General features: G+C 44.9%; 1 protein-coding gene across 1 annotated transcript in view; it reads right to left on the reverse strand.

The window, feature by feature from the left end:
* Window positions 1-3,680: 3,680 nt before the first annotated feature.
* Window positions 3,681-22,254, reverse strand: part of rph3al (rabphilin 3A like (without C2 domains)) — a 65,083-nt gene continuing 46,509 nt past the window's right edge. Inside the window, exons 9-11 of the mRNA XM_062958950.1 lie at window positions 17,250-17,363; window positions 14,438-14,620; window positions 3,681-4,713 (exon numbers count right to left, since the gene is read on the reverse strand). Coding sequence (XP_062815020.1) covers window positions 4,682-4,713; window positions 14,438-14,620; window positions 17,250-17,363 — 329 coding nt within the window. The 3' untranslated portion in view covers window positions 3,681-4,681. The remainder of the gene's footprint in view (window positions 4,714-14,437; window positions 14,621-17,249; window positions 17,364-22,254) is intronic.

Consider the following 22,254-nt stretch of genomic DNA (forward strand, 5'->3'; position numbering starts at 1 on the left):
AGTATCTTGGTTTACAGGACATTCCAAAAATTACAGAGAAACAAAGAGAAATTTTGAATAGGAAAATCTCTGCAAAGGAAATCAGTAGAGCGATTAAAAGATTACCATCAAATAAAGCTCCAGGCCCAGACGGGCTGACGATACAATACTATAAAATTTTCCAGGATATACTAATAACACACCACTGCAGAAAGTAATGAATGGTATCTTGGAAGAAAGAAAAATCCCGCAAACATGGAAAAATGCAAATATCGTAGTTATATCCAAGAATAAAGCAGAGGACACTCAGGTCAAAAATTATAGACCAATATCGCTTTTAAACTCTGATTATAAAATCTTTGTGAGTATTTTAGCCACCAGATTAAAAGAGGTGTTAGTAGAAAGAATTGAAGAAGATCAATCCGGGTTTTTACCGGGTAGGCAGATGAAGGAGAATATAAGGAATATTCTGAATGCCATTGAATATTATGATAAAAATAATCAAAAGGAGATCGCCTTTCTATTTTTAGACGCCGAAAAGGCATTTGATAACATAAATTGGTTTTGTATAACAGAAATTTTGAGAGAAATGGATGCTGGGTTCTACTTCTCAAATGCTATAAAAGCGATCTATTCCCAACAAACTGCTAAAATCATAACAAGTAGGGTTGTTGTATTGAACCATAAGCCAGAAAATACTAACTTTTGCCTATGTAGTTTTGCCTCTGCATATGCCCCTCCCTTCCTGTGAGCTGGTGCCATTCTCTAGAAAGTTCTAGGGAGAGAAGAAAGCTCAGAGTAAACAAGTTAGGTCATTGGTATCATTAAGTAGGTGTGGAAGGTGAGGAAGACCCTCAGCCATTGGTCAATTTTAGATAAGCCAAGATATATATTCTTTGTTGGCGGCAGCCATTGCATGGTACAGCTTTCTAGGGTACGTACGGCTGTTTGCCTTCTCACAGCTGTGGTGAAAATAAACTTTGCTTTTTGCTTTGTTTTTCTGCCTGATTTCCCTCCTGAGCCAGGAACCTTTGAAGGTAATTGTCTTACAGTATGTTTTCCGGACTGTATAGCCATGTTCCAGAAGTATTCTCTCCTGACGTTTCGCCCACATCTATGGCAGGCATCCTCAGAGGTTGTGAGGTATGGAGAAACTAAGCACAATACATCACAACCTCTAAGGATGCCTGCCATAGATGTGGGAGAAACGTTACAAGATAATATTTCTGGAACATGGCCATACAGCCCGGAAAATATACAACAACCCTGTGATCCCAGCCATGAAAGCTTTCGATAACAAATCCTGATGTAGCGTAACCAAGACACAATGTAACGTCGGTGTAGCATAACCCTGTCCTAGTGCAATAAGCCGGGCTTAGTACAGCAAGCTAAACCACTGTGCTGCAGAAAGTTTGAGCCAAGATTGGGGGTGAGCACCCACCGTTAGCCCACCTAGCAGGGCGAAAGCAGAAATGCGAGTAGATAAATAGGTGCCACTTTTAGCAGGGAGGTAATAAAGGCGCCTTTAAGGGCTTCAATTGGAGGGAAGCTTCTCGACATGGAAGCAACAGCACCCCCCACCATGGCCGGAGTCGAGTACAGCCTCCAAGATGCCAGAAAGAAGATGGGGAAGAAAAGGTTGCTTACCTGTAACTGTATTTCTCCGAGTGGTCACCTGTGAAATTCACATATATGGTATTTCCTGCTCAAATGAAGAGACATGCAATGCAAATCGCAGAGCTTACATGCCTGGGGGATGAAAAAACGGGCTGACACATAATATGCCCATCCATCAGACAGCTTTTCTCCTCACATAAGACACTTCTTAAAGAAAGTGGTGGTCAACATACCATGACCATGAAAAATAAAAATAGTAACTAATAATAATAATAATAATAATAATAATAATAATCACGCAGTCCAAAAACTCTAGTCAAAGATGAAGAGAAATGAGAAAAAGATTCCCTAACTGCTGCAATAGCGGTGGACTAAAGGAACTGAGGCTGTAGCCCCTCCCACTGGTTATATACTCTATGGGGAGAGTGGGCGGGGCTAACGCCAATATTGTACCTAAGAGCTTTCTAGAAGATTCCGAAACTGACTGCGCAGGCGCAGAAAATACCATATGTGCGTATTTTACAGTTGACCACAATGGAGAAAATTGCCTTTACCTCTGTTTGTGTTGTTTGTCCTTGTTAATTGTATAATCAGCATTGAATTTTTGCTGTATGTGTGTTCCGTAAGCCGCGCAAAGTCCCCTTCAGGGTGAGAAGGGTGGGATATAAATACTGTAAATAAATAAATACATAACTATTCACTGAGGATCTGACATTCTTCCCATCCTGAGTATTTATACAAATCACACATTTCAAGGACAAATTGAAAGAAACTTTCCTCAAATTCTCAGCACACCTTCTGTCATGCCTACTTGTCACGGCTCTTGAAGATGAAAAGAAGAAGAAACCGTCGTCCTAATTCAGCCTGATAAACACGATTGAAGATGCAAGGATATAAAATAATCAAAAGACACCCAGAGCCCTGGATCGGAATGAAGAAATTATTTGGGTTTTCCCCAGGTTTATGAACTTCATGTTCTTTCCATCACACATGCAAAGAAAAGTGAAGACGTTGGTCAATTCTGACCATCAATGGACAAATCTTCATTCACTCTAATGGTGGGAATACCTCTTGCAGGTAAGAGCATGACACAAAACATATACACTGTCAGGATGTGAAAGCCCAGCATTCATAACAGCTGAACTCTCCACATCCCGTCATAGAAATGCGGTGTGGGAGATAATCTAAATGATAAGGGCCACCTGGCTAGGAGGATGGGTTTTATGGCTTGCTCTGGTTTTTCAAGCCTGGGAAAGGACTACATCACAGATCCGTGTGAATATGGAAAGGGGGGGAGGTAGGAGGTGGATATACTCGGAGTTTGGCGGGAATACGTTAGTTCTAGCTTCGTTTTCAACTTGTAAAGAAGGTCTTCAATAAAGCGTTTTCACAAGCCTAGGAAAGGACTACATAACAGATACGTGTGAATATGGAAAGGGGGGGGGAGGTAAGAGGTGGATATACTCGGGGTTTGGTGGGAATACGTTAGTTCTAGCTTCATTTTCAACTTGTAAAGAAGGTCTTCAATAAAGCGTTTTCACAAGCCTGGGAAAGGACTACATAACAGATACGTGTGAATATTGAAAGGGGGGGAGGTAAGAAGTGGATATACTCGGGGTTTGGTGGGAATACGTTAGTTCTAGCTTCGTTTTCAACTTGTAAAGAAGGTCTTCAATAAAGCGTTTTCACAAGCCTGGGAAAGGATTACATAACAGATACGTGTGAATATGGAAAGGGGGGGGGAGGTAAGAAGTGGATATACTTGGGGTTTGGTGGGAATACGTTAGTTCTAGCTTCGTTTTCAACTTGTAAAGAAGGTCTTCAATAAAGCATTTTCGCAAGCCTGGGAAAGGATTACATAACAGATACATGTGAATATGGAAAGGGGGGGGGAGGTAGGAGGTGGATATACTCGGGGTTTGGCGGGAAAACGTTAGTTCTAGCTTTGATTTCAACTTGTAAAGAAGGTTTTCAATAAAGCATTTCCACGGAACTACCTGTGTGAGCCTGCACTGAGTCCTATAGCTTTCAAGAGCTGACATACACACCCCACCACAGTATCACTAGGGAACTGAATCCACAGGGAAAGTGTGAAGTTCTTTATTATCATTCCCAGTTCATGCGGAAAAACAACAGAGTTCACCAATAAAAGGTCACGTACAAGATGCCTTCCATCACAAGATACTAAGAAACTATGAATACACAGCAAAAACATGCAGCCAGCCTCTTAACACAATATAACATACTCTGTGCCACATAGAGAGACTAGGGACCCTTTTATGCTGCATAATGATAGCGCTATGATACCACTTTCAGTGCTACAGATCCCAGAGAGTCGCACCAGAGCTCTCTGACAGACTATGCAAAACAGATCTTCCCAGTTCAAATGAAATCCTCATGCTTATTATTGTGTAGTGTAAAAAAAGCCCTAGATATAAACAGAGGCATTTGTGGAGCATCCGAGAAGGCAATTTCCAGTAACTTCATTCCCATCCCCACCCACACCTCAAACCAGACTACATGGTTATTGTGTGATAAGCCTAATCCATCAACTCTTTTGGCTGAGAAGGTCACTTTGAGGAGACACAGAGAAGAAAGAAGGAGGGGTGGCTGTCTCCCCTTCGTTCCCTCGCTTGGCCACACAAAACGGATCACCGACAAGCCATGCGGACAGTTTGCTCCCCAGGAACACAGGGACAGCAAACCGGCCCTTCTTTATGCCCAGAATCCTCCATCTAGTACCTCAGTGTCCAGAGCTCGTTGTAAATAGGTTGCCTACCTCACAGCCTCTGGGTTCTTGATTCTTCCATCCCTACAATACCGCACAGATATGAGCACACACTTTGGGCCAAACCTCACTATCCTCTAGCTGTTTGGTTTGGTGGCAAGACAAGCATGATGCAGGTGCAAAGACAAACACAGTGGGGCATCCATGGTGAAATCCTCTTCTCTGCCCAGGAAAGGGTGGCCCTATAAAGGCCACGACAGGTCTCACTTCTCCTCCTAAATCCTGGAGTTGACATCTACACAAGAGTACCATGCAATGGGCAGACGGGAAAATGGCACATGCCGTAGAACCCCATCATCACCAGTGGCTTCTCAGGAGACTTCTTTTCCCTATTTGAAAAGAAAAATAAACAATAAAAATCATTATTATTTATTAATTTACAGCATTTATATTTGTTGGGAATCTATCTAGTGGTTAGGCTCAAAAATAACCCTCTTTTGGGGTGATTCCTCAAAAATACAGCAGAGTGGCTGTGCTGGTATGGCTGTACCAGAAGCTCTGACTTTATTTTCTTTCTGCTAATGTTTGCAATCATAGGACAGGCCGCCTGTCAATCATCAAGTTTGGTTCCGCCCCCTGTTCAGGGCTCTGGGAGGGAAGGAGCCATTTTTAAGTTAGTCTCACTTAGGAAGCTAAACTATAGGACGTAGACCAGCTCATCCCGTAGAAAAGCTTCATATCTCAATAACATCCGGGGATATAGAACATCCGAGAAAACAGAAACAGAAATTCCAGGGGAAAGGTCCCAAAGGCTCTGGCTCCTGAGGGAAACAGCCCTAAAGTTTCCAAAGAAACCTCAGAGAGAGAACAGCACCACAGATCCACAGAACCCCAGCTGAAACATCTACAAGCCTTGGTTGGTAGGTCCACTCGATACCCAGACGCATTTGGAATCGACAGTGGGTCCCACATAGACTAGGCCCTTACAATAGACAGCCTGGAAGAGGTTATAAGAGGGTTTTCACACTTATCCAAAGCCAATTGCCTGTCCCTTGGGGACAAGACTGAAAGGGCCAACAGTTTATTAAGGAAACCTTGAAGTGTTATTTGACTCCTTGAACATTTATTATTTGTTCAACAATAAAGACTTTGTTATCTCATTAAAGACCCAAAGGACTATCCTTTTCAGGAAAATTCTCAAGAACCTCTCTTTGAGGCACCCTGGCTTCCCGCTGGGCATAAAGTATGTGTCCTATACAAAGACAATAGTTACAGGCCCAGCGCGTGACAGAACAGTGGCAGAAGCACACTTCATAAACAGCAGAAACTTACATGTGGTGAGCTTGGAGAAGCCTTTGTTTCTCAGGATGGCAAAGGATTGCAAAGTCTCCTTAGAAGTTCAAAAATCATTTATTGAGGTAAAAAGAAACCCATTGTAGATAGAAAAGGAGCTAACTAGCTCTCTAAGCTAGCATCTAAGGAAGGTAAGCAAGTAAAAATAACAAAGTGTTGTCGAAGGCTTTCATGGCCGGGATCACAGGGTTGTTGTATGTCTTTCGGGCTGTGTGGCCATGTTCCAGAAGCATTCTCTCCTGACGTTTCGCCCACATCTATGGCAGGCATCCTCAGAGGTTGTGAGGTATGGAGAAAACTAAGCAAAGAGGTTAATATATATCTGTGGAAAGTCTAGGGTGAGAGAGGTCAGTGTGAATGTTGTGTAGTTAATCACTTTAATTAGCATTGAAAAGCTTATCTGCTGTCTTCTTCCTGCCTCTGGGGCATCCTTTGTTTAGAGTCGTTAACTGCCCTTGGTTGATTCATGTCTGGAAATCCTCTGTTTTCAGAGTATTGCTTTTTATTTACTGTTCTGATTTTTGAGTTTTTTAATACTGGTAGCCAGATTTTGTTCATTTTCATGGTTTCTTCCTTTCTGTTGAAGTTGTCCACATGCTTGTGGATTTCAATGGCTTCTCTGTGCAGTCTGACATTTATTTATTTATTTACAGCATTTATATTCTGCCCTTCTCACCCCGAAGGGGACTCAGGGCGGATCACATTACACATATAGGCAAACATACAATGCCTTTTAACATAGAACAAAGACAAGACAAACATAGGCTCTGAGCGGGCCTCGAACTCATGACCTCCTGGTCAGAGTGATTCATTCCAGCTGGCTTGCTCTCCAGCCTGCGCCACAGCCCAAGACATGATAGTTGTTAGAATGGTCCAGCATTTTTGTGTTCTCAAATAGTATTCTGTGTCCAGGCTGGTTCATCAAATGCTCTGCTATGGCTGATTTCTCTGGTTGAATTAGTCTGCAGTGCCTTTCATGTTCTTTATATATTAACCTCTTTGCTTAGTTTTCTCCATACCTCACAACCTCTGAGGATGCCTGCCATAGATGTGGGCGAAACGTCAGGAGAGAATGCTTCTGGAACATGGCCACACAGCCCGAAAGACATACAACAACCCCAAAAATAACAAAATATCTAAATAGCTACATTTTGCCAGGAGAGAGGGCAAAATGTGTCCTTCTCAGATTGAAGACAAAGGAGGAAGAGATATGGCTGACCACATGGTTCAAGCCTTCGGGGCAATTAACATTCCAGTTAGATAGAGGAAGTTACCTCATCCCTAAAGGGTTCACATTACTATAACAAAAAGGTGAGGAAGTGGATGTAAACAAAAAAGGAAGAGAGAAACCAGCAAAGGCCTATCTAGGCATGCATGGGAATATAGAGAGGGTTCCCTCAGTCTAATCCTATCCACTACATAACTAGTTGAGACTTGTGCAGTCCAGGATGACAACCAACAATATTCCGCCCTTCTCACCCCGAAGGGGACTCAGGGCGGATCATAGATCATACATATGCGGCAAACATTCAATACCATTTATATACTGACAAGACAGACAATAGACCGAGGTATATATAGGTTTTTCCCATCTTTGGTATCTTGGAGGCTTGTGCTCTGTTCTGGCCACCACGGGCATTTTTCTGGCATTTCCTTATGGGTGCCTTAATACTTCCCTGCTTTTAAGTGGTACCTATTTATCTACTCAGGGGACCCCAGTGGCGAAGTGTGTTAAAGCACTGATCTGCTGAACTTGCAGACCAAATGATGGATCTGGACCAAACTTGGCACACAGACTGAACATAGCCTGCTGTGGATACTGACGGATGTTTCGGGACAATTGCCCTGGGAATCTGGGAGTTGTAGTAGTTCACCCCCATCCAGAGAGCACTGCAGCCAGGCGATGACCAGCCAACGACAGATCTGGACCACACTTGGTACACAGCCCACAATGGCCAACACTGAATAATGTGATTATACATGCTCCAGTCTTCAATGCTTTTACTATACTTTGTAATTTGTATTTTTATCCTGTACTAGTGTTTCTAGCCACTCGTATGTATTCCCTGTAGGTCCACTCCGTCATTGATTATGACACATTGAAATTATATACTTGAAGAACGAAATTGACTACTCTAGGTTCTCCATACCTGCATAACCACCACCTGAGGAAGACTACATAGTCGAAACCAGTTGTGGATGGTGACTAACCTTGGACTTGTTTAAAACATTGGATTTCATAAAAGGATTCACTTACTTGGACATTTAAATTTGGACTCACAATTAGTGACTTATACAGTCCTCCATGTGGAACATGAACTGGTGGGCATTGGACTCACAAACTCTGAATATAGAGTTTTACTTTCTATGAATGTATGTGTGTTGATAACACATGGATTATATTTTGGTTTAATTACTGTTTTATAGTTTACTAGCTGTGCCCGGCCACGCGTTGCTGTGGCATTGTCTGGTTGTGTTGGTGAGAAATTGTTGAGATAGTGGTGGTATTGAATGTCTGTTGTATGGTTGTCTTTATGTTTAGTATGCACACTGAAGTGGATTATATGGCAGTGTGGAGTCAAGATAATCCAGTTCAAAACAGATAATATAAGATTCTAAATGAGTTATATAGCTGTGTGGAAGGGCCTTGAGTCTACACTGCCATATAATCCAGTTAAAATCTGATAATCTGTGGAAGAGGCCTAAGTGAGGCCTAACTGTGCCTGTCCCCTGGGCTGAGTAGGTTGCTAGGAGACCAAGTGGGCGGAGCTTAGCCTTCAAACTGGCAGCAATTGGATAAAAACTATTATTCCTCTCCCTGTAATTAGGACTTTATTTTTCTTTTCTTTTTGTTGTATCAACCTAGAGCCGTGAATGATGGGTTGTGTTGTCAAATTTCAAGGTTGGGGGGCCTGTAGTTTTGTTGTTTTGTCCGCTGCCCTGATGCCATCACTCTTTTATATATATAGATATTATTGGATTACATTTCTAGTTATAGTGGCCTCTTGCCTGTGCATTTCAGGGAATCCTTTCTTTGTATTGTGTCCAAAACTCCCACGGCTGTTAAGGCGAGGGCACTGGCAGAAGAGCATCTCACAGCCCTGGCAGGTTCATATGGAGAAGTAGAATATGTCAAACAGCTGGGACCTAAGGCACATAGGAATCTATTGGTCATGACAAGCACCTTAAAGAAAACCAGAACCAGACTCTAATCTACAGCCAAAAAACAAATCCACTGGCCATTCTGGCTGCCAGTCACTCTCTAGCGGCATGAGCCTCTTCCTCCCTAGTTGCAGGGTTTCCAGATTGTCACTCAAGCAGCTTTCTCTATTAGCTGTGAACATATTGTAGGAGGATTGACTTATATTAGCCGCTTTCCCTCCTTCGCTCTTCTGTTGGCGGAAAAGCGGGTTTCGACTGAGTTTCAAAGCCAACAGGGTGCCTCTCCACTTCCGTCTACAGCCTCTGTGTGGGAACAAATGAGCCCGAGAAGGATCTCGCCAGGGCTGGGCATGCTTGCGTGGGAGCATCAGGGAGACATGTGCTTCTCGCATCCCCGTTTGGAGACCTGGCAGCCAGCGCCCCATCTTGTGGTTGCAAACTGCACGGTTCTAAGGACCAGTTCTGTTGGGAACGTCCTCTGAATCTCCCACTGCTCAGTAGATAACCCTCAACAGACAGCCTCAGTAGCAAAGCATAAAACAAAATCAACTATCAGATTATTTGGCAAACCACATCTCCACTTACATACCTGCCCGGGAGAAGGCCCTGCTCTCGGTCCCACCCCCATCTCAGGGTTAGGATGGGGTGGATTATTTTGTCTCGGTATGGTTTCTACGGCATTGAATATTTGCCAATATTTGTTGCTAACGTTGCATGAGAAAACCAGCCCTGGGTCCTTGGGATGTCTAGTAGACATGTCCAAAAAATCGTTTTGAATCGTATATCGGAATTATTTCGGATTGTTCTCGCTTTTTTTGTTCTGCCCAGTGAAATTAGGCAAGCCCCCACTCATTTAGCCTTTAGGAAAGATTTAAAAACATGGCTATTCCGATGTGCCTTCGGAGAGTAACTGTTCTTTTGTCACTCCCCTCAACATTTATCCCCTAGACTGTTTCATTATCTGATGTCCCTGTTCCCCAAGGTTTTTATCTTGATCCCTTTCTCACCCTGAGTTTTTAACTTAGTGTTCATGCGGCTCACCCCTGTTAGATTGCTTTCTTGATTCTGTGCTGTACTGTATATTTTATCAATTGTATTGGTTAATTGATTTATGATATGTTGTTTTGTTGTGTTATATTGTATTGTCCAAGGCAGGGCCCCATGTAAGCCGCCCCGAGTCCCTTTGGGGAGATGGTGGCGGGGTATAAATAAAGTTTTTATTATTATTATTATTATTATTATTATTATTATTATTGATACGCATTCCAAGACATTGTCTCACAGCGCAACCAGCAATGTAATTCGAACCATTGTTGGCCCATTCTCTAATTGTCTCTTAAAGTTTCGTTAATTCCCCCCCCCCCCCCAAATTTTTTAAAATATATTTTTAAAAATATTTAAAAAAATTTTTTTTGGTTTCTGCAACCTACCTTGAATGGGAGCTTAGGACAGCCTAACATGGCTGCCGCTCCCCGGCCAATCAGAAGCTTTCACGATGGACGCAAAGGTGGGGGCTAACGTCCTCTGCGTCCACATGGAAGATTGCCATACAAACCCGGTGTGTAGCGATTGCGCATGCGCGTCCGCCATTTTAGAAACATTTAGAATCATTACGAAATTTTGGGGTGAAAAAATCAGAAATACTTTCTATATCAAAGCACCAGCGCCCCCTACTTTAGAAACGAGAATTGAAACATTTTTTTCATCGATCGGACATGCCTAATGTCTAGTTTACCTGGGCCAGGTCCCCACTCACTGAAGTCTCCTTTTTTCGTTCTTTTTTTCTTCCTCCTTCCCCCTCCTTTCCTTCCCTTCTTCCTCCTTCCCTTCCTTCCTTCCTTCCTTCCTTCCTTCCTTCCTTCCTTCCTTCCTTCCTTTCTTTCTTTCCTCCCTCTTTTCCTTCCTTTCCCTTTTTCTTCCTTCCTAACTCATTTTTCCTTTCCTCCTTTTCTTCCACTCTGCCTGCCTTCCTTCCCCTTTTTCTTCTGGGAAGCCTGGCTTGTTAAAGGTACTTTGGAAAACTATTTCTTTCATGTATACAATCTGCCCTAAACGCTCCATGCGTTTTCCTATGTATTCCTATTTTGCCTAATGTTTTATGCTCCTGTTGTAGATGAAGGGAGAGATAACGCAAGAGAGATCCTTCTGAGAGGCCAAAAAGGCGCCTGTTAGGACACACAGGGGGTGGAGCTAGAGGAGTGGGCGTGGCTTCTTCCCAAGAGCCCAAGACAGGGCTGAGCATCTATACTTCTCCTGAGGCGGTTGTTGGGACAGAGGGCGGGGCTAGGGAAGGGGGCGGGGCCTCCTTCCAAGAGCCCGAGACAGGGCTGAGCCTCTATACCTCTCCTGAAGGGCCTTTTAGCCCCGCAGGACAGGGATAGAAGCTCAGCCCTGCCTCAGAGCTCGTAACTCCGCCCATCCCAATCCTGGCTGTCCATTTGTGGCCCCGCCCACCTCCCTTCGCAGCCCTGCATCTTGGACTAGGGGAGAGGCTCAGCCCCGCCCTCTTGAGCAGGAGCCACACCCACCCCCTAAGCCACTCCCCCCTTCCAGGGGGTGCTGAGTCATATTTTTTCTGGAAAGGGGGCGGCAGGCCAAATAAGTTTGGGAACCACTGATCTAGGATAATTAAAACATCAGTTGTATTTTTGACAGCAAGCAACAAACAACCTATTTCCTCATCTGGAGGAGTCCAGATGAGGAAATAGGTTGTTTGTTGCTTACTGTCAAAAATGGGTTTTTGAGGTCATCGTGTAAGGCTATTTTCTCTGGTCCACCACTCTCCTAGATACCTCTGTTGGGAGCATGAGGTGCAAAATATTTCTTTAATCTTCCCTCCTTTTGATACCTTCCAACAACAGAACTTAAGATAATCATTCGTTTAAAAAAATGAGTCTCCTGAGATATTAGTAGTCATTAGGAAGACGCCATCTGGGTCCGCCATCAACTGGCAGGCAACCTGAGAATTTGGAAGGGGATGGCTTCGGTGCTTGTTGTTGGATACAACAGAGGAAAATGGCTCATTACGGCAACCGGCAACCGTTAGAAGGATTATTAAGTGAGGCAGGTTTAGCGAAAAGTTAAAGCAAGTAATTAAAAGAAACAGTAGGTGTTCTGATTACTGGCTTCTCTCAAAAATGCTTGGTTTTCGGAGCGAGAGGGTCCCCAGGGATATTTTTCAGATGCCGAAACCTGACGTTCCCAGGAGCGCTCCACTGCTCCTCCGCGTCCCACCACCCCATTCCTTCGCAGGAATCATTAAAATCTCACTAAGAACCATAATGAAGCAGAGAGTTATAGATTGCCAGCTTGGCTGGTGGTTGAAAACAAGCTCTATTAATGGTTTAGCAGTAAGTTATCTTGGGTGATAAAAAACAGGGGGGGGGGATGTACAGGCAAAGAAAGACTCAACATCTGGATAAGTTTTTTAAAATGGAAAACAAGGAGCCCAGGATATAGAGGCGGCACACATTGCATAGTAGCATAAAGAAGTAGCAGCTGAAAGCCACATTCAGCATTTGGTAGAGCCATGATTTTGCCAGCAAGGTCCAATGACAGCAAAGAAAATGAAATAATTCCTATAGGGAATTTTAATAGATTTTAAAGATTGAACTCTGCATCTTTGCCTCCTAAGCTCTAAATCCTTTTCCAGCCATAACACTTCACGCTCTGCTTGCTGTGAGCTGAATGCTCAACTATAAGTATCCTGTTTGTATTTTGGGAGTTTTCCTTACCGCTTTTTATTCCAAAACTTTGCACCTTATCGCTATACCATTCCACTAGAAGTTATAATGCATTGCACCTTGTTAACCTTATTCCTCACACTTAGTCTGAAGATTGAAGTACCAACTATACCGCTCCAGGGCATTGAACATGTTTTAATTGTTTAAAAATTGTTGTTGTATGCTTTTTCTTGATGTATTTATTGCTGTGTTTGGATTTGTTTTTACGGTTGTATTTTTATATTGTTTGGGCATGGTCCCTTTGTAAGCCACCCTGAGTCCCCTTGGGGAGATGGGGCGGGATATAAGAATAAATTATTATTATTATTATTATTATTATTATTTATTATTATTATTATTATTATTATTATTATATTGTATGACACAGCAAACAAGGTAGGTATGCTGGATTTCGTTTCACAAAATCACAAGTCGAACACTTCCCAAGTGTCTAGGACTGTGTGATGTATTTTCGGATGGTGCGCGCAGATCCCAGTCGGGTGGCCTTTTGCAGTTGGCAGATCGTAATTTTGTCAATTTCGATTGTTTCCAAATGCCGGCTGAGATCTTTTGGCATGGCACCCAATGTGCCCATCATCACCGGGACCACCTGCACTGGTTTCTGCCAGAGTCTCTGAAGTTCAATCTTGAGGTCCTGATAGCGGCTGAGTTTTTCCTGTTGTTTTTCATCTATGCGACTGTCACCTGGGATGGCGACATCAATGATCCAAACCTTTTTCTTTTCCACAACTGTGATGTCTGGTGTGTTGTGTTCCATAACTTTGTCAGTCTGGATTTGGAAGTCCCACAGTATCTTTGTGTGCTCATTTTCCAATACTTTTGCAGGTTTGTGATCCCACCAGTTCTTTGCTGCTGGGAGGTGGTACTTGAGGCATAAGTTCCAATGGATCATTTTGGGCTACATAGTTGTGCCTCTGTTTGTAGTCTGTCTGTGCGATTTTCTTACAGCAGCTGAGGATATGATCAATGGTTTCGTCAGTTTCCTTGCACAGTCTGCATTTTGGCTGATTTTTCAATCTTGGCCTGAATTGCCTTTGTCCTGATGGCTTGCTCCTGGGCTACAAGGATCAGGCCTTCCGTCTCCTTCTTCAGGGTCTCATTCGTGAGCCAGAGCCAGGTCTTCTCCTTATCAGCTTTTCCTTCAATTTTGTCAAGGAACTTTCCATGCAGTGTTTTGTTGTGCCAGCTGTCAGCTCTAGTTTGTAGTACGGTTTTCTTGTACTGGTTTTTTGTCTGCTGTGCTTTGAGGAGTTTCTGATTTTTGACTTTAACTGTGCGGTTTTCTGGCATTGTATATTTCTGACGCTTCTGTGACTCTTCATTTGTATTTTGATTCCGTAGCCCACTTGTCGATGGATGTCCAGAATCAGCAGCATCCACCGCGGTCCTTTCTATCCTGGGCAACGACCGAGCCAGTATAAACTTCATTTTGGTTTTATTCTCCATAATGCTAATGGGTTAGGTGCTCTTAGTTCCACTTCTCAGCTGAGACCTCTCTGGCTTGGTTGGACCTGCCGGTAGTTACACTACCGCCAGCACAGCCCTCGGTCATCATTGGAGCGGTTAAGCCCCCCCCATTATTATTATTATTATTATTATTATTATTATTATTATTATTACCAAAAAGGGTTATGGGCCCGGCCAAAGGCAAAAAACATGGGACTTCATACATCAGCAGGTGTTTGCTTGAAGCTTTTTCTGTCAAGATCCAGGCCTCAAGAGAGGCGTTAAATAGCCCATCTAATACCAGTGAATGAAACTGATTTCATCTTTTTGTTGGGGAACTTTGGGGACTGCAGCAAGCATGGGAGACATGGGAGGCATCCTGTGTGTCTACTACACACATCCCACTCACCGGCCACACTGTGGTGAGTGTCACTGTCCTCGTCCTCAGCTGGCAGGTCGCTGTGGCAGCTCTCCGTGGCGCTCAGCCCACCTCCTCGCTCGCTGCTCAGGCTGCTCTGGCTCTCAGACCGAATGCTGCCCAGGACCCGGCTGGTGTTTCTGCTGGGGGTACGTACAGCCTCACTACTGGACACTGTGGAAAGCAAAGGAATGGGACATCAGGATGACTAGCCCTCCAACATTTCAAACTTGGGTTTATTGAACAAGCAACATCAGAGCACTGTCACGGTGAATGAGGAAGAACAGACCAGCTCGGAGCACTTTCCAGCCTACAGAAAAGGGGGCAAGATTCTGCCCCCTTCTCCTCTCCCAGCTGTTGAGTTGTTGTTTATTTCAATTTATTTTTAAAGGAAAGTGTTACACAGCATCCACAGCCATTCTGTATCTCTGTGTACAACTGCTGCGAGCCCATCCATTTTGAGACAAATGCCTGCAAGAGTCTATCTTGTCAATAAAATAAAAAGCCAATCCATTGCCCACAGATGATGTGGAGTCATCTATCACGCGGGGCCGACCGTTCGAGGAGCCTTAGAACAATCATCTATCAATGTCAAAAGAGGCAATAGATTAAAATCGGGACGCAATATAAATATATTACAAATGCGCTGGGAGTTATAAGAAAATATGACAGGGTAAAAGGAGCCGGACAAAAAAATTCAATCCTTTAAGGTTGTGTTCCAGCTTTGCCACAATGAATTGAGCAGGAATTGTGTTTGAGAAAGGGATGTACACAATTTCCCCTCACTCTCTGTCCCTGTGGTTATTGTATATGTGCTCACAAATGAAGAGCAGCTGTTGAAACTAATGACCATATATACTCGAGTATAAGTTATAATCTATATATATAAAAGAGTAATGAAATTTCGGCCTAGGACAAAACAACAAAACGACACATCCCAGAAACACTAAACTTGGCAGCACAACCCCTCACCCATGCCTCTACGTTCATACAACAAACAGCTCCAGCTACTCCAGAAAACGGCCAGGCTTTGAGACTGCAAGGCTATTCACTGCTATTTCACCTGGCCAACAAAGGATTCCCATAAGCCACAGCAACACGTGGCCGGGCAAAGCTAGTAATATAATATAATAATATTAATTATATATTATATATTAAATGTAATATTACTAATAATATTACCATATAATGATATAGTACAATATAGTAATTTAATGCTAGTATTGTACTATGCTAATAATATAATGTATTGTATGTGAATGTAATTTGTAAGCTGCTCTGAGTCCCCTTTGGGGTGAGAAGGGCGGCATATAAATGTAGTAAACAAATAAATAAATAAATAAGCCGACCCGAATATAAGCCGAGACACCTAATTTTACCACAAAAACTGGGAAAACTTATTGACTTGAGTATAAGACGACGGTGGGAAATGCAGCAGTTACGGGTCAATTTCAAAAATAAAAATAGATATTAATAACATTGCATTATTTGAGGCATCAGTAGGTTAAATGTTTTGAATATTTATATTAAACTGTAATTTAAGATAATAACAAGACTTTAATAAGATAAGACTGTCCAACTCTGAATACCTATATACTCAAGTATAAGCCAACCTGAATAGAAGCCAGCCAGGACCCTCACTCGAGTATAAGCCGAGGGGAGCTTTCTCAGCCCTAAAAAAGGGCTGAAAAACTAGGTTTATACTCAAGTATATACAGTACATATTTGTACATTTACAAACTCTGAATGTCTTTATCTTACACAATCTTAAACGGGGCCAGGCTTTAGCACAGCAGGTTAAACCTGCCTTTAGCCCAGCTCCCATCTACCTAGTGGTTCGAAAGCAAAATGTGAGTAGATAAATAGAGACCGCTTTTTAAAAAGCGAGGAGGTGTTTTAAGGCACTCTTAAGGAAATGATAGGAAAATGCTGGCAATTCGATCAAGGAGTAAATTTACGAACAAAGCTCTTCAGCAGGGAGATGGAGCGACAGCAATACCCTGTGGCGGGAACCGAACACAAGCCTCCAAGAAGACGAAGATGGGAAAGCCTATATATACCTCTATCTACGTACAACTGGCTTTCTCGTCAGTGTATAAATAGCATTTAATGTTTGCCGCATATGTATGTTCTGTGATCCATCCTGAGTCCCCTTCGGGGTTAGAAGGGCGGAATATAAATACTGTAAGGTAAAGGTAAAGGTTTTCCCTGACGTTAAGTCCAGTCGTGCCTGTCTCTGGGGGTTGGTGCTCATCTCCATTTCTAAGCCGAAGAGCCGGCGTTGTCCATAGACACCTCCAAGGTCATGTGGCCATTGGCAAGACTACATGGAGCGCCGTTACCTTCCCGCCGAAGCGGTACCTATTGATCTACTCACATTGGCATGTTTTCGAACTGCTAGGTTGGCAGGAGCTGGGGCTAACAGCGGGTGCTCACTCCGCTCCCGGGATTTGAACCTGGGACCTTTCGGTCTGCAAGTTCAGCAGCTCAGTGCTTTAGCATACTTCGCCACCGGGGCTCCTAAATACTGTAAACAAATACATAAATAAATACTTCTTTAACTGAGATTTGCAGATTAAAAAGGCAAACTGTTTGAAAACTGTGATGCTTTGCTTCAGGGGGAAGCTCTCAAAACAGGGAGAATTGTAAATGCATTTTTGTCCATTGAATCTACAGCAATTTTCTTTTGACTGAGCTAACAGGGAAGGGCAAAATCAAACACTTCTCCCTCTTTGTCATGCTCAGAAATCTTTATTTCTTGCCCCTGCATTAGCACAGACACATCAATAGCTGTTTTTCTTACTCGACTCTGTTCGGTGTTGCCTGATCTTGAAACCTTTCAACCCAGCAGGCACAGACCGATCGTCCAAGCTGGAGGAGCTGAACTCTGAGTCGCTCTCGCTGTCGCTGGAGACAACTGTGGAAGAAGAGAAAGAAAGAGGAGAGATAGGCGGCCAAGCCAGATCGTTCAAAGGAACAGGGCAGCCAGGTGGAACCAAATGAAATGCCAGAGTTCATTTCTGAAAAACTGATGTATTTCCTGGTTATTAATTCAAACAATATATTAGAAAGGACTTGCTGATAGAACAAGTTGTTCTGCAATGGAAGAGGTGACCTCAAGAGGTGTTCAATGATCCTTCATTAGAGGTTATTAAACTGTGTTTAAATGTCCACCATGCAGGGCTGCTTTAAGATTTGGATTCCTGACCTGACAGGAGGCAGGACTAGATAACGTTAACTATGGAAAGGATCAGAGAATGCAGGTATGGGCAAACTAAGGCCCGAGGCCGGATGCAGCCCTCTGGGTGCTTGTCATGATCTCCGATCTTATGACATCTCCGGACACAGAGCAAGTGCTGACAAAGAACAGGTGCCAGCCATAAAACTGGCCAGCCATAAAACCTCAATTACCCTCTGGTATGTGAGAGCCCCTATATAAATGGGCTACAGAAAAGATTCTGATATTCCGTACAATAAACCTGTTTGAATCTACCCAGCCTGTGTCATGGTGCTTCCTTCTGGAAAGACTTAACCCATAGCACATCTGGAAGAAGAGAACCTCACAATTTGTATGGAATACCAGAATCTTCTCTGTAGCCCATGTATATAGGGGCTCTCACATACCAGAGGGTAATTGAGGTTTTATGGCTAGCCAGTTTTATGGCTGGCATCTGTTCTTTGTCAGCGCTTGCTCTGTATCCAGAGATGTCATAAGATCGGAGATCATGACAGTGCTTACTTCAGGCCCTCCTCATTTTCCCTGTCCTCTCAATATAAGTACTGTAGGGACCATAAGCCAGAAAAATAGTAGACTGTTGCCTATATAGCTTTGCCTCTGCATATATCATATAGCCTTTATAAAGTGTTCCTTCACTTATCACTGGGGTTAGGTTCCAGGACTACCTGCAATAAGTGAAAATCCGCAAAGTAGAGACACTATATTTATTTTAATATGTATACAATATCAAGGCAGATAATTAAAAGGCCACCGAAAGGGAATCTGGCCCCCGGTATTAAAAAAACCCTCTAAAATCAGGACAATAAATAAAGAACAACATTCTGAAAACAGGGGAAATCCAGACAATTAAAAGGCCACCGAAAGGCAATCTGGCCCCCGGTATTAAAAAAAACCCTCTAAAATCAGGACAATAAATAAAGAACAACATTCTGAAAACAGGGGAAATCCAGACAGTAAACAATCAGGGACAGCTAACACCTCCCAAAAAAAAGATTCTCCCGTGCAAGAAGAAGCCCGGCCTTGAAGCCACAGGCCCATTAAATGCTAATCAAGGTGATTGATTACAACATTCACACCTGCTTCGAAGAAGTTCTTTCTCCCACTCTGGACCTTCTACAGATATATAAACCCCACTTTCCTAGCTTCCAAGTTCCCCCAGACCTCACAATCTCTGAAGGCCCCGAAGGCAGGCCCAGCGCGGGTGGCGGAAGACCCGAAGGAGGAGGCGGGGGGCGGCGCCATCCTCCTGGGGGCCTCAAATGCGCCCCCGGGATGATGGCGCCACAGGCAAGTGCCTAATTCGCCTCACGGTTGGACCGCCCCTGCCTACTGGCCCTGCCCACTCCCAGGCCCTCCCCCTCCCGGCCCTGCCCCCTAAACTGGGCTCACAATGCAGCCCAAGACAAAAAAGATTGCCCATGCCTGAGATAATTGCTTAATTGTTAGGAAACTGTCCAATCTGGAAGCTGTTCCAGGGATCTTTGTGGCAGGAGGGCACAGTATAAACACTCTGGCAAAAGGACAAAAAAGTCATTTTCAAGGAACATTCAGAATACTTTCCTAAAATACTTTCTGCTGTCTTGAGGTTAAAATTCGAGGAAAAGGTGCTGGACTACAACTTCCAACATCCCCCAAGTTGAACTTGAGTTATTGAAGGAGAGATAACCTCCTCTCCCACCCCAACAAGCACAGGAACAGTATTTTCAGATCTGGCAAACTCAGGTAGTAGCTCTTAACCACGGAAGTGTGTTATGACTTCGGCCAGCTCCTGGTCATTTATTTTTATCTTAGGTTTTGCAAGGGAACAATAAAAAGTAGATTGTGCCAAACAGAGACTTCATTAAACGTTACCACCCCCGCTACCGCTTTTCTGCTGTTTCTGCAAACTGAACCAGAGAGAAATAAAGTGAGCAAGCTTCAATTTAGCTGACAGAAATCGAAGGGTGCTATTTGAATGGGTAAATTGTTCCCACTTTACTGTAAAAAATGGGGGGGGGGGGAGTGTGCAGCCACTTCTGCTATTCAAACGCTATGTGAAGGATTGAGGGGAGGGCATCTAATTTCCTCGGCAGCTGTTGGATGGGGAGATCGGGGCGAGGAAAAGGCAAAGAGGAGGCCCCGTGGAGCGACACGGTTCTTTGCCAAGGGATGGACAAACCCAGCTGCCTCCTCATCGTCAAAGCTGAAGTCCGCGTTAAGTGCCAAAATCCATTTGGAAGCCAGGGCTCAGGTCCAGAACACATAAAAATGAGACTTAATTCACTGGACTCTTTTTAATCAGCTAACAGCCAAGGTTAAATATCAAATTATATGCCAGAAGAGGGCATGTTGCTATAAGTGGGGCTCAAAGGAAAGACTCCTTTTGCAAATTATCCAGGAAATCCATAAAGGCCGTTGTGTCTCTACATCAGTGATTCCCAAAGTGGGCACTACCGCCCCCTGGTGGGCGCTGCAGCAATCCAGGGGGGCGGTGATGGCACCTATTAGGACATGGGGGCGGGGCCAGGGGAGGGGCGTGGCTTCTTCCCAAGAGCCTGAGACAGGGCTGCGAATCTATACCTCTCCTGAGGGTCTTGTTGGGACAAAGAGGGTGGGGTTAGGGAAGGGGGCGGGGCCTCCTTCCAAGAGCCTGAGACAGGGCTGAGCCTCTATACCCCTCCTGAGGGGCCTTTTAGGACTAAAGGGCGGGGCGGGGGCGGGGGCATGGCTTCTTCCCAAGAGCCCGAGACAGGGCTGAGAATCTATACTTCTCCTGAGGCCCTTGTTGGGACACAGAGGGTGGAGCTAGGGAAGGGGGCGGGGCCTCCTTCCAAGAGCCTGAGACAGGGCTGAGCCTCTATACCCCTCCTGAGGGGCCTTTTAGGACTAAAGGGCGGGGCGGGGGCGGGGGCATGGCTTCTTCCCAAGAGCCCGAGACAGGGCTGAGAATCTATACTTCTCCTGAGGCCCTTGTTGGGACACAGAGGGCGGAGCTAGGGAAGGGGGCGGGGCCTCCTTCCAAGAGCCTGAGACAGGGCTGAGCCTCTATACCTCTCCTGAGGGGCCTTTTAGGACTAAAGGGCGGGGCGGGGGCGGGGGCATGGCTTCTTCCCAAGAGCCCGAGACAGGGCTGAGAATCTATACTTCTCCTGAGGCCCTTGTTGGGACACAGAGGGCGGAGCTAGGGAAGGGGGCGGGGCCTCCTTCCAAGAGCCTGAGACAGGGCTGAGCCTCTATACCTCTCCTGAGGGGCCTTTTAGGACTAAAGGGCGGGGCGGGGGCGGGGGCATGGCTTCTTCCCAAGAGCCCGAGACAGGGCTGAGAATCTATACTTCTCCTGAGGCCCTTGTTGGGACACAGAGGGCGGAGCTAGGGAAGGGGGCGGGGCCTCCTTCCAAGAGCCTGAGACAGGGCCGAGCCTCTATACCTCTCCTGAGAGGCCTTTTAGGACTAAAGGGCGGGGCTATACCTCCCCTGAGGCACTTGTTAGAACACAAGGGCAGGGTATAGAGGTTCAGCCCCGTGAGGCACTTGGGAAGAGGCCCCGCCCCCTCCTCTAGCCCCGCCCCCTATGTCCAGAACAGCGATAGAAGCTCAGCCCTGCCTCAGAGCTCGTAACTCCGCCCATCCCAGTCCTGGCTGCCCATTTGTGGCCCCGCCCACCTCCCCTCGCAGCCTTGCATCTTGGACTAGGGGAGAGGCTCAGCCCCGCCCTCTTGAGCAGGAGCCACACCTACCCCTCTAAGCCACGCCCCCTTTCCAGGGGGTGCTGAGTCATATTTTTTCTGGAAAGGGGGCGATAGGCCAAATAAGTTTGGGAACCACTGCTCTACATGGTTCTCTGGTTTAGCTCTGTCTCCTGACCTTCCTCAACCTCAGCTAGTAGAAGGACATTTTGCCCACATCTCTGCGTGAGCGCCGTAGGAGAAACCAACTCATCCTCTCAGAACACAACACAACCACCGGCCTTTGGAGGAGGCTGCCCACCACTTCCAGTCCTGGGTCTGCTCACTTCCAATCCAAACCACAGCTTGGGGAAGCAACCTCTTTTAGGTTGGGACCCTCCCACCACACATGTATACTCCCGGAGTATGGTGGAAGCTCCTTCTTTGAAACAGAGGCTGGATGGCTATCTGTTGGGAGTGCTTTGAATGCAATTTTCCTGCTTCTTGTCACAGTGAGGTTGGACTGGATGGCCCACGAGGTCTCTTCCAACTCTAGAATTCTATGATTCCATACATGGCACATCCATGCACAGAGACGTGAAGACTGCATGGTTGGCGCACAAGAAGTCATACGATTCTTGGGCCACCAAGGCTTTGCTTGTCACCGCTGTAGCCTACAACGGTAAATCAAGGAGAGGTTGAGGCCTAAAACATCGGTAGGGGTTACCCTGGCAACAACTCACTCAAGGCAGGAAGAGTGAAGACTTATTCACAATGATGTAGCGGTGTTGAAGCACATACTCTGCACATTTACACCATGCCACACAAGCATTCAAAGAGCTTACTGAACACTAGCTTAATTTTCTCCCAAGACCCCCCAATAAACCCAATGCCATTGTTGGACACTAGCCCGGAGGGGAAGTAAA

The sequence above is a fragment of the Anolis carolinensis genome, unplaced genomic scaffold, assembly GCF_035594765.1.
Source record: "Anolis carolinensis isolate JA03-04 unplaced genomic scaffold, rAnoCar3.1.pri scaffold_7, whole genome shotgun sequence".
Lineage (NCBI taxonomy): Eukaryota > Metazoa > Chordata > Lepidosauria > Squamata > Dactyloidae > Anolis > Anolis carolinensis.